This window comes from Panthera tigris, chromosome A1, assembly GCF_018350195.1.
Source record: "Panthera tigris isolate Pti1 chromosome A1, P.tigris_Pti1_mat1.1, whole genome shotgun sequence".
Lineage (NCBI taxonomy): Eukaryota > Metazoa > Chordata > Mammalia > Carnivora > Felidae > Panthera > Panthera tigris.
In genome coordinates this window covers 178,120,513-178,133,576 of record NC_056660.1, presented here as the reverse complement: position 1 = coordinate 178,133,576, position 13,064 = coordinate 178,120,513, and the positions used below count along the sequence as shown (strand labels likewise).

Below are 13,064 nucleotides of genomic sequence, written 5' to 3'. Positions count from 1 at the left end.
GTCCCACCAAGTCTATGTCCATTGAAGGGGGTATATTTTCCCAAAGTAAGATGTTTATGGAGTTTTTTTTTTTGGGGGGGGGGGTGGTGGTCAAAGTCACTGATGTCCACTGAATAAAACAAGAAGTGAAGGATCTCTTGCAAAGATGGCCACCCTCCTCACCTCTTGGCCTGGGCTTCCATAAAGAGGAAAGTACATCAGCCTGAAGGGATTTTCCTGTTACTTATTAGTTACATAGCCGCCTTCCTCCTCAGCTGTCTTCCTTCAGGCATAAGTGAACAGAAAGAGGAGGCAGAGTGAATGGATGGTTTCCCATCCCCACCCCACCTTGTGTTCTACTAGATGCTGGCATTAGCATGCATTCTCCTAGTATGCTAATGAGGTTAACCTGATAATCCAAACCAGGACTAAGCACTGTATACGCTAGAGACCAATGTAGTAGATAATGATAGGTTTTAAAGTACAATTTATGGAATATCCAAGACCAAGTGAAACTTAGAAGTTGTCTGTGGCAGACACAGCTGAGAACCCACACAATACCATTCTTCCCTTCTTCCTGGTTAACTGAACCCTAGGTTTTTTTTTTCATGATCACAATTTGCTCAGATAACAACATCCTACCGCAGGTGATGACCATATGACCCATCTCTGTCCAAAGAGAATCAACAGAAACAAACTTGTTGGGGCTTCAGGAAATCCTTTTTGTCCAATTTAAAACAAAAAAGGGAAGGGGACAAATTCAATGAGCACAACACATTTTTTGCCCATAGACCTTCCCCTTCTTCCTTTCTGGAAAACAAGATGCTTGGATGTACAGTATCCAGTTTGAAGCTATGAAGACAAAAGTCATAGGCTAAGGATGGGGGAGTAGCTCAGGACTGACCATCTTTTGACTTCTTGTTAAGGAAGAAAACTAATGCAAAACTTACTCAGTGTAGCCATGGTAATCAGATTTATGTTACGTCCCTAACTGATACATCATCCAATTCAACCCCCCCATTTTATAGGGGAGCTCACTAAGGCCCAGAGAGGCACAAGGACATTCCCAAGGTCAACAAATCAGTGATTCAGCTGAAGTGAAAGAACCTGTCTCTTCCCAAGTCCAATATTCTGACTAATATTTTTTCAGAATATGCAAATTATTTTCAAAGAGTGTGAAATAGTGAACTGTTTTTCCAAGACTACTGATAATGAGTAAATCATAATGCATACTAACCTTTTAAATTTTGTTTTAATGCCCAAAGCAATCAGGGCATCATCACCATGATCATCAGTATCATCATCATCTTCTTCTTCTCATCAGGAAAGATTTGAGCAATCCTGTGATGATAAGATAGCTAATTGCAAAGATAATCTCAGGCTTAAAGATTATTTAACATTCTTCAGAGAAAAGCCTAGACAAATACGTGTGTGTGCATGTCTCTGTGTTTGTGTGTGCTTTTGTGACAGAGGTTACTTGTGGGAGGTTTTGATGGAGAGAAGGACCACATCTTGTTACCAGGGCCAGAGGACTAAGAGGTTAATGCCATTTGTGTTTTTGGAATGGGACTATGCCAAATGTAATGTACGTTTCCTGATAGTATAACATCATAACATTTGATTTCTGCTTGAAGTGAAGCAATGCACATTTTGCCAAAATGACTTTGCACTTAACCATCCCACATTCACTTGGGTTAATGTCAGGCTGCGGGGTTAACAGTCTTCATGGGGAAGAAAGACAAATTCAAGCGACTGGCATCATGGCCTCGTCTGTGGGGAGGTTGCTACTGGAAGAGCCATGAGATCAACTGGGCCTTTACTTTTTAAGCATGTACAGAGTGCCCAGCTTAGCACTAGGCTCCAGGGAAGGGTGGGAGAAGGATAAGGGACAGTCCCCACCTTTCTAAGAAGAGGCACCATCTAGTCCTAAGAGTAGAACAAACTAAGAATTTGAAGAACAAACTGAGATGTGTTCTTTAACGTGAAGTGTGTGGTAGAGACTCAAGAGTTCAAGTAAATGGGAGGTAGGCAAGGGCAGTAAGGATGGATCCACTCGGGAAAATGGCTCTTGAATGAGACCCCAGTCTGGCCCATGTCCAGACTGAAAGAAAGAGGGGAAAGGACAGGTATTCCAGGAGAGCAACCAGCCTACACAAGCATGGCTTCTTAGGTTTGGAGGAAGCTGCTGGCAGGAAATAGAAAATGGAAATAGGGAGGCATCCATCCATCCATGTATCCAACTGAATATTGATTTACTCATTGAATAGCAAATATTGAGCAAAATATTGTGGTAGGCTGAATAACATTTCCCCTAAGATGTTAATGTCCTAATCCCTAGATCCAGTGTATATATTACCTTACAAAGTGGACTTCTCAGACATGATTAAGAATTTTGCAGATGGTGAGAGTATGCTGGACTGTCCAGGTGGACCCAATGCAACCACAAGGTCCTTAGAAGTGAATAAAAGGAGTCAGGAGAGTCAGAGAGGGATTTAAAGAAGATGCACTTCTGGCTTTGAAGATGGAGGAAGAGACCAGGAGGCAAGGAATGTAGGTAGCTTCTAGAAGCTGCAAGAGGAAAGTACATAGTTTCTTCCTAAGACCCTCCAGAAGGAACTCAGCCCTGCTCACACTTTGATCTTAGTTCAATGAAACCCATTTCAGACTTCTGACATCCAGAAGTATAAGATAGTAAGTTTGTTTGTGTTAAGCCACTAAGTTTGTGGTGATTTATAACAGCAGCAACAGGAAACTAATATGAGCATCCTCTAAATGCCAGACACTATGCCTCTGGCTGGAGTTACAACTGGAAACAGGTTCGTGATAGAGCCCTTGACTTCATAGACTCGTGATCATTGCACTGAATAGCAACCTACTGATTGCAGAGCTATCTTGTTATGGTCAAAGGGGATTGCTGCAGAGCAGAAGTTTGGGGCAGCTGGAGACTCTGTAAAAGACAGTCTCATGAGTGAGCCGAGGATGGCCTCGATGAGGAATAGTGTGGAGCCTTCGCTCCACAGCAGTCCTATCCTCTGAAACTGGAATGTGAGCCACCTGTCTAAATGCAAAGTTTTTAAAAAGCAAAATGAAATAGTGAGATTAATGTTACAATATATTTGATGTAACCCCGTATTCCAAAGTGTTATCATTTCAGCATGCAATCAATACAAAACATTATTGAGATGTGTTAACTTTTGTTTTTGGTTTCCGGAACTCATTCTTTGAAATCTAGTGGGCTTTTTATACTCAACAGCACATCTCAACCTGGACTAGTCTCAAGCGCTCAAAAGATACATGTGGCTGTAGCTTCCGTATTTGATAGAATGATGTTAGAGAATGAGTGGGGTTTATTTGTGGGGACAGGTGGAGGTAGGGTTCAGTGTAGAAATGGGGTCAGGGAGAGGGAAGGGAAAGCATGGTGGCCAGAGGAGGGCCTATATGCAGGCCCAAGGTGGAGGAACAGAGTGTGCCTGAGGCATGGAGCCAGACTTGGAGGGAGGACAGGCAGGCAAGAGGTGAGATGAATGGTACAGAGCAGGAGCATTGAACCAAACGGGCCTGCAGAGCTGGGTCCCAAGGGCAACAGAAGCCATGGAAGGATTGTAAACTGTGGATCAACGTGGTCAGATTGGAGTTTTTCAAACATCTTTGAGGACAGATTATGAAATATTTAGATGAGATAAAGAAGGGTCTGCAGGGTTGTGAGTGTCAGCCCTGGCAGAAAAGGTAAATCCATCCTGACCCTCTCTCCCCATGCCAGCTCTTTGCTCTGGAGGTGAACAAGTAAACTGATAGGCATAAAATGTTCCGTGCAAAGCTCTAGGAAGCTCCATGCATTGCAACATGTCTTTATATGTTACTTTTTCCAGAATCCAGCAGAGGCTGAGCTTATAGTACTCACCATCATCATCACCACTGTCAACATCAGTACTTCCTGAGCCTTTCTAATGAGCCACTCTGCAGAGCCCTCTGTTTATATGAACTCTTTTAAGCTTCTCAACAATCCTACCAAGCAGGGATTATTTTTATCTCCATTTTACAGATGAGATCACAGAGGCTCAGGGAAGCTAAATGACAGGCACAAAGCCACGGGGCCATGGAGTGGCCACAGTGGGACCTGATTGTAGGGCTCAGCAATTCTCCAAAGCCTGGGGGGAAGCTGGAGCTGGGTGTGTGCTGGACGATGAGGAGCAAACAGACTGCCTGTCTCAGAGCAGTGCCAGAAGGGAGCTTTTCCAAGCCTGAGCCAGAGCAGCAGAGATCTGTGTTCTCTCTTCCCCTTTGGAACTGAATGTGTGATCTTTCTGGGTCGGCCCAGCTTTACTTCAGAGTCCCAGGGAGGATGCAGGACTCTGAAATCCAGGAGGTCATGACCTGTCCACATCCCTGTTCATTCCAGAGTCTGTGTCCACCTTTGGAGAGCCATCTTCTCTCCAAAAGAGTGCCCCTTCTGTTCGTTATCAGCCTCACAAGGTCAGTGACTGACTCTACTCTGGTCTCAGCAGATTCACAACAATGGTCTCTTTCTCCCCCTTCCCTCGCCACTCCCTTCCTCCCTCTTCCTTTTCTGTCAGGTCATCTTCTTAGTGCCCTGATACCAGTCTCCTCCTGAGAGGTGTGATAGATGAGGCCATTGCACAGATTAGAAACCCAGGCCCGAGAACACACAGGATTCCTTTCCACCCACACACCGAAGCTCTTCTCTGCGCTCTCATTACCACCAGAGCCTTTCCCAAAGCCTATGTAATTTGGCATGTGGATTTATCCTGCTGGCTTATTGGCACTTTAAAAGCCTTTTCTAATTGGTATCTGTGCTCGGTGAGATTCAGCTTCCATTATATGAAAAAAGACCCTCTTACTGATTCCTTACCTTGCCTTTTTTGGAATACGGCAGCAGGTGTGTCTCTTGAATGAGGATTTTTTTTTGTTCCAAATGAGTTTGCATCCAATTAACTACAAATGTGTGTGTGTGTGTGTGTGTGTGTGTGTGTGTGCGCACGTGTGTGCGTGTCTGTGTATATAAAGACACACATATGCACACATTCAGATTATTTGAACACAAAATCCAATGTGCTGAAATTCTGCTTTTGATGTAAATGAATAAAATTTCTTCACAGAGCATTGTAAGGGGCATTCAACTCACACTGTATTTAGAGATCAGCATCTTTCTCCATTTCCCCGATTCTTCCAAACATCTCTTCAACTGACTGCAAAGAATGGAGGTCAAAAGTATCTAAGAAATCCTTGGTCTACAGCATGTCCGCTCTTTATTTTAAACCATCTTAAATATATCCTTATCATACCCAATGCCCTCCAGTATTCTAAAGGCCTTTGTTGCATAAGCAATTTCTCCATTCCGTGGTGGCTTATCTGACAGTTTCCCATTTACTTTCTACTTATTATTGCACTTGACTTTGAATTTTAAAACCCCACTGTGGGTTTAAAGGATCTTGAAGGACGAAATCAAAAACCTAGATTAGCAATTACTATAAACCTGCTACAATGTACAATTTTTTTTCTTTTCTATTTGGGCCAAAACGAAGACTGCAAGCTCAAGTGTAATCCAAATGCATCATAAAATGAAGCAGATATCCTGGGAAAGTGTCTTTATATTTCACAAAACTCTCAGCCTGACTTCACCATTTCATTCTCACTAGCCGAAGGTAGTCCTAGGATGATGCCTTTTTTATCTGAATTCTGGGGAAATACTTGAGCATTAAGCCTCATTTTAGGCTACATGAAAATTCATTTTCTTGCAGTTTCCCTCTTGGCTCCTTGTCTGAACTTTAATCGAAAGCAACAGCACCAGGCTGTGCGCCATACCACCCGAGTTTCTGCGCCCGCAGGAGCTCTCTGCTCCAGGTTGGGCTCTGAGGCTCTGAAGTGGCAGCTGCTGATGGAACACCCGAGCATCAGCTTTGATGATAGGGTGACCTGGATACGCTTGCCCTCACTTTCCGGGAAATCCCTGCGACTCCTAAGTGCCCCTCACCGTGCCTCTCTCGTGTGTATTCTGAGTAGTCTGCTTAGTTCTGTCTCAACAAGGCTTCCCTTGATGGTTCATTCTGGCCACACACCAGAACAGTAGTAGGTAACTCTGTGTAAAGTGTGCCACATGCCAAGCACTGTCCTGGGCACTTGGTAAAAATCTGTTTATTCTTCACAACAAGCCTATCAAATAAATACTCTTATTCTCCCGGGTTACAGGTGAGGACACTGAGGCCCCAAGTGGTGAGATCAACTTGTCTAATATCTTACAGCAGTTGATGGTGGAGTCAGTTTACAAATTCAGGCAATTCTAGCTCTAGGATCAGTGCCCTTAACCACTGTACCACACTACCTGTGCCCCTAGATGCTGATTCTTCCAGGCTCTGTGCTAAGTATACACAGGTATATTTTCACATGGTCTTCTCAACAGGTGTGTATATGTATTGCTTTTGCATTTTTATAAAGATGTATATCCAAGTCATATAGCTAGTTAGGTCAGGAAATTGATTTCCTCATTCAACAGACATGTATTGAGCATCTAATATGTTCTGTACTCAGTGCCATAGGTACAACAGTGAGAACAGACATTGTCTCTACTCTCGTGAAATGGAGGAGGCAGATAGTTATCATATTATTTCACAAATAAAGCCATAATTGCAAAGTTGGGGGAGAAGGCACAACACAAGAAGCCAGTGCGGAGGGTCTAACCTACCTGGGGTGGGAAGGCACGCGCTGGGGGCTTTTCTCAACATATCTATCCAGTGGGACCCTTCCAGGGGAACCCAGGTGGCAATGGGGGTGTTGGGGCACAGACAGGAAAAACTGTTCTCAACAAAGGAGCACTGTGTGCATAGGCCTGGCAGTGAAGGACACAAAGTGAGTTTGTGACACCGGAAGCAGGCCAGTATAGCTAGAATGCCAAGAGCAACAGGCAGTTCACAGGAATGCCTCACCATTCCACTCACTATTGCATTGGCCATACTGTTCCCTTAAGGGGAAGGGTGTGGGAGTGCTTCACTATTCCGCTGACCATACTATTAGTAGCAGATTCTTAGCAGCAAATTTTGCTTTTCCTGTTTCATGAAATAGTTGGTAAAAGCATGTTTTCCAATCTCAGAAACATGGTGTGTGATGTAGACAGGCATAGTTTCAAATATCCCTGTGATTGGCCGTCACTAACATATTGCATCAGGGCTCCATTTGCCAAGGAGATCATGCAGGTGAAAACCCTTGTAAGCCGTGACATGCTTTCCACAAACCCATGTTATTATCCTTAATAACAGCTCGTTCTGGATGATGCATGCGCCTCTTACAGAAGTTAATATATGTAAAGTGTTCAAAATGGTGCCAGGCTCCCATAAACAACCATATATGTGTTAACTATTGTTTTTACTATTCTGCCTCCCTTCTTTTCCTTTCCACAGGCTTGGTCTGAGGAGGATCTGTGCATCATGAAAACTGTTTTATGTGTCCATGCCCCTCTTCTCTTACAGGCCAGAACAAAATCTGCTTCATCCCAGGCATGGTGGGACCTATATTAGAGATGACACTTATCCCTGAGGCTGAGCTCCGGAAAGCCACCATACCAATCTTCTTCGACATGATGCTGTGTGAATATCAAAGGAGTGGGGATTTCAAAAAGGTAAAAAATGAGGCTGGAAACCCATGCCATCCTCCCTAATCCCCAGCCCATTTCCCCATAATGATATCCTCGTTCCATCTGCCTGGGCTTCATTCAGGGGCTTGACAGTAGGCAAGGGACATTATTCATGTGCCCAGAATGAGCTGGCAGATTGGATTAGGTCACTATTTTATCATGCTTTGCTGCCCAAGGCCAAGATGAAAATGTGCTTTCTTGCTGGGTTATCAGCTTGGTCCCTTTCTCAATAGTACAAGGACCATACTTCCCTACCTAAGAGTTCCCTTGAGGTGTGTCCAAAGAGCCTGCCCCTCCCACCTGCCTTCATCTCACACCGGCCTCTGTCCAGCTCTTTCTCTTCTGGGACAACTTGGAGGCTCTATATTGTCTAGAAGGATCTGAGCTTCCCAGGAGTCACACTCAGCCATGAGTGAAAATGACAGCGAATGGAGTCAAAGGCCTGTTGCTCAGGAGAGACTTGTGGATCTGCGGTGGCAGTAGGAGGCTTTCCCCAGCATGGAGGGAGTGGACAACTTGTGTGCAATGCAAGTGTCATTGGCCAAATGTTTTCATTAAAAGTCCCATCAGACTTGAAGGATGAGGACCGCTCTCTGGGCCCAGTCACTGTAGAAGCTTCTGACAGTGGAATAAGCACCCATTTCCACAACAGGCTCCTGGCAGTGTTTTGTAGTTTCACCCAGCTCAGGAAGGTCGGTCTTCAAGTCTTGTCAGACTGCCTCTGCTGAGGTTCCCTCAAATCTTGCCCCACTGTCCTCTCCGCCACACCTTCCCACCTGGTTTTACCCCTTACAGGCTCTTTCTCCCCCTCCCCCAGCGTTTTTGCCTCTCACTGGAGACCATCACCTGCCACCCAACAGTTCCCCTTAAGACAGCTACTTAAAAAGCAACAGATTCCAAACTGTGTTTCCTTAAAATCCTTACAGATCTCTCCCCTCTCTGGCTTACAGGTTCTCTAATCCTCACCCAGTAAAGTGCAAACCCTTATGCTTGCATTCAGGGCCTTCCTTGCTCTTCACTCAGCCCTTCCAGCCATTATGCCTACCTCATTCCCCACCCCCCCAACCTGTTCCCCAGCTATTTCCTGCAGCTCACGTGAATTGGGTTATCTCCATCAATGTCCTCCTCCATGCATTTCTCCTTCTTTCTACGCTCTGCCATGTTCACAGTTCTGCCTGCCATCACCTAAACTCCTACTGATCCTGCAAAGTCCAGTGCAGTCCTGTGTCCTTTAAGAGACCTTTTCTCTCCATTCCTACATCATTTTATCTGTCTGAGGTATGATGATTATATACTGCCTTGTGTTATACTCATTTCTGAGCATTTTCTGCATCTTCCTCAACCTTATCTAATAAAGGTGATGATGGTGATGATGACAAAAATGACTGCCATTAACTGGGTGCTTACTATGTATCAGGCACACCATCAGTACTTTCCATGCATTAGTTCCTGTGATCTTGTTTATTGCAACCCTATAGAGAGTTAGGTAGCATTATGATACCCATTTTACAGATGAAAATACCGAAGCTTAGAGGGGCGCCTGGGTGGCTCGTTCGGTTAAGCATCCAACTTCGGCTCAGGTCATGATCTCGCGGTCCGTGAGTTCGAGCCCCGCGTCGGGCTCTGTGCTGATAGCTCAGAGCCTGGAGCCTGTTTCAGATTCTGTGTCTCCCTCTCTCTGACCCTCCCCCGTTCATGCTCTGTCTCTCTCTGTCTCAAAAATAAAATTAAAAAAACGTTAAAAAAAATTAAAAAAAAAAAAGAAAATACCGAAGCTTAGAGAGGTGAAGTCACTTGCCTGAAGTCACACATCAACAAAGAGGTGGGGCAGAGGCTGCAACACACAAGTCGCTACAGTCCCCAAACCATGCTGTGCCCACTGCATCATCCCGTCCCTGGTATTGTCACAGTAAACGTTGCCTGAGTGAAAGAATGAATGGCATCCTCTTCATTAGTGCTTTCTCAAAATATGTTCCATAGAGCACTAATCCAACCAGATGCTCTAGGGAAGAGGGTTTGGAAATTAAATACCTTTGGAATCCACTGCATATGGTAACCCCTCTTAGAGATCTCCAGTGCACATTAACATAGTCAAAGCACTGAGGCATTCCACAGTAAACAGACTTGCCCAGTTTCTCAAACTTATTTGTGTAAGAAACATCAATTGGATGTGCCATTCTGCCAATCACTTTGGAAAACATTGTTCTAAGGAGAAAAAGAGACTACAGGTGGTCCCCGACTTATAATGGTTCGATTTACGGTATTTGGACTTAACAATGGTGTGAAAGTGATACACATTCAGTAGAAACCTTACTTTGAATTTTGAACTTTGGTCTTTTCCTGAGCTAGTGGTAGGCAGTAGATTCTCTGTCGTGTGCTGGGCAGCAGCAGTGAGCCACAGCTCCTAGTCAGTCATGAGGGTAAACACGTGACCATGAGGGTAAACAACAGATTTACTTAGAACCATTCTATGCCCACATAACCATTCTATTTCTCATTTTCAGTAAAGTATTCAGTAAATTCCATGAGCTGACCAACATTTTATTATAAAATAGGTTTTGCATTAGATGATTTCGCCCAACTATAGGCTAATGTTAGTGTCCTGAGCATGTTTAAGGTAGGCTGGGCTGCAGTGGGTTAGGGATATTAAATGCATTTTTGAATTAACTATATTTTCAACTTACAATGGGTTTATCAGACATAACCTCATTATAAGCTGAGAAAGATCTGTAGTTAGCTCTGATGATATCAGTGTGAGAGAGTACTCTTCTGCCCAGGGATTAATTAGCAGGAGCTTTCTAGTCCCAGAAAGGCTAGTGACCAGCTGTCCCCTCTTTCAGCAAAGAGCCTGAAAAGAAATCAGGTTGAGGAGTTCAGATAAAGAAAGATACCATATCCAACCAGTTGGGATAAGGGGGAGTAGAAGGTGAAACACTGGATTGGGTATTGAAGGCAGTTTGCAATCTGCTGACTTTTAAGGGGGACGCCAACTATGTGAAGCTTGGAAACACATAGAGGGCACACAATGTGACATAAAGGGCATCATACTTACTCTCAGATCAGTACACCCTCCAGAGGCGTGTGCACCAGCTGGCTCAGAAGATGTCCTAGGGGCAGGTGTGCAAAGGAAACACTCCAAGTACCTGATGGTATGCAATGTTTAAAAAACAAGCAAGCCCGTCATTTCTGGATTACAACCTGACAGTTGTATTTGGTGGCCTTCAGAGGCTTGCCTGAATGTGATTTTTTTTTCCTGAAAGGATTTCCTTATTGTGGCATCCCCATGACATCCACCCACCTGTTTTCTATGAATGGGGGTCATCCTTGGACTCCTCACTCGAAGCATGTGTTCATCGTAATAATGTTCCCCAATTGCTTCTCTTAATTTCTCCCTTATCAAAAGAGACAGCACAATCAAGATGACTAATGGGGCAGCTTCCCATGAAAAAAACAGCTGGTGTGATTGGTAGGAGCTCAGCTGTGGGGTGAGCAGATCCAGGCACGACTCCTTGGTTCAGAGTAAGCAGCCATGAAGGTTTTCCCTGGAAAGGAGGATGCCAGTCCCCTAGGAGCCCCAAGCAGCCCTGATGGCCAAATCCAGAGCAAACCCCAGCACTGGGTCTGAAATCCAGGAGGTCTTGCATGCAAACTAGCATTAGGGAATGATGCCAAAATTATCAGCTAAAAACTAGGTTTCTAGAAGGTGACAGGTAGGCTTTCCTTTCTAAAATTTGAGCTTCTTAAAGGAAATAGCAGAACCCAAAGGAAAAGTTAGCAGGACCCCTGCCTCTGGCCAGGGACACAACATCTTGTGGTTTTCTCGCCGCCCTGCTTTTGCTCAGGCTCTTCCTTTGATTTCTTCACCTGAAGAGATTCTACTCATCCTTCAACTGAGGCCTCACATTTTGAGATGGCCCTTCCTGCTTCTGGAGGCAGTGGTTCATCTGGATGCAAAAGACAGATGGGCTCAAGCAGGATGTGCATGGGCTGGAACTGGGACAGGAGGGGGTTAAACACTGATGGGCTTAAGGGGGCGTGGGGGTGGGGAAAAGGAGGCTCTGGGGCAATCTCTTTCTCTGCTCTGAGTTTTTTTGCAACTTCATTGCCAGATTTCCCTGTCTTCTCTTGTAGCCCAAATTAGATAGCTGATGCATTTGACTGATAACCTTTACCCCTCATAAGTACAGCACTTCACGCAAGACCATCTCAGGCGTTCTTATCCTGTGACTCAGACTGAATGTCCTACCCCTGGCACACTGTTACTCCTTGGTGGGGCAATGGACAGGACAGTTTTGGCAAAAGGAGCCTTGGCTTGCCACATTCATGCCCAGTCAGTGTGAAATGTGTCTTGACCTACCTAAGTGAGGCTCAGGCATATCACTTGACCCACACTGCATGACGATCTGCTCATAGATCTCTCTCTATCACAAGACCGTGAGATTTTCTGGGGCCAAGGCTAGTCTCTCATTCCTGAACTTGTCAAGTGCCTGTCATGAGTGTGGGTGAGAACCATGTCAATGTTCCCAGGATGAATGGAAGCATTTAGACCTGCATCCTTCCACATTTCAGAGGAAAAGCCTTAGCACAGGGAGGAACATTCCAGTGAATATTTTCATCATTTAGGGTAATGAGGGTAGCTGATGATTGCTTGAGTAATCCCCAGAGGCTGGGTAGACCAGCTGTTTTCCTGGCCAATTTTTTGTGCAGGGAGGGGTTTTGGGGTGTCTGGGTGAAGATGGTGGCAAAGAGTCAGAGTCCTGGGGCCTAGAGACTGAGGAGAGTGATTGCCTATTTTACAGATTATAGAACAGGACTGTGGCACAATCAGCCTGAGGGTCTGAGCCATAGCAGGCGAGATGTCCTAGAGAAAACTCCTCTCAGAGATGGAAGAGGTAACAGCATTTGATAGCACCTATAACAGCACCTGGGACTCAGCATGAGCTCAATAATTGCTCGATAAATGAATTAATGGACAGAGATATCAATTGAGCAGATCCCCTGAAATGGAGTCTTGGCTTAGAGTAAGGGGGTGCTTCAGATGGCTTAGAATATAATGAAGAAAAGAACAATCGATTCAATAAATATATACTGGGCACCTACTGTGTTCTGGCCAGTGTGCTTTGGAGTTAGATAGACTTGCTACTTGTGCGCTGAATAAATTTGGTAAGTTATTTAACCTCTTTCAAGCCCAGCTTCTTCATCTGTAAAATGAATATCATAATACCATTATAGGTTCCCAAACCCAAGCTCCACAGGCAATGATCTGGAGCAGGCGGAGACAAGATAACTCAAAGAAAATTAGGAAGCTGCACTGACTCCCTAAAGCATCCCTTCTCATGTGACACTATCTTCTCCAGCTTTCCCCCAAGTCTGCTTCCAGCCACCCGTGGACAACCAGCATTTCACTAACAAAGGAGGCCACGGGCTGACTTACTGGTGC

At 44.8% G+C, this 13,064-nt stretch overlaps 1 protein-coding gene and 1 long non-coding RNA gene across 3 annotated transcripts in view; one reads left to right on the top strand and one right to left on the bottom strand.

The window, feature by feature from the left end:
* LOC122240377 overlaps positions 1-7,448 on the bottom strand; it is a 32,040-nt gene extending 24,592 nt beyond the window's left edge. Inside the window, exons 1-2 of the long non-coding RNA XR_006220018.1 lie at positions 5,123-7,448; positions 1,217-1,320 (exon numbers count right to left, since the gene is read on the bottom strand). This is a non-coding gene — a long non-coding RNA (uncharacterized LOC122240377). The remainder of the gene's footprint in view (positions 1-1,216; positions 1,321-5,122) is intronic.
* The window catches only part of DOCK2 (dedicator of cytokinesis 2), a 417,345-nt gene that overhangs the window by 350,494 nt on the left and 53,787 nt on the right, over positions 1-13,064 (top strand). For both annotated transcript variants that reach the window (XM_007077642.3, XM_042992600.1), the window contains exon 33: positions 7,461-7,609. In XM_007077642.3, coding sequence (XP_007077704.1) covers positions 7,461-7,609 — 149 coding nt within the window. The remainder of the gene's footprint in view (positions 1-7,460; positions 7,610-13,064) is intronic.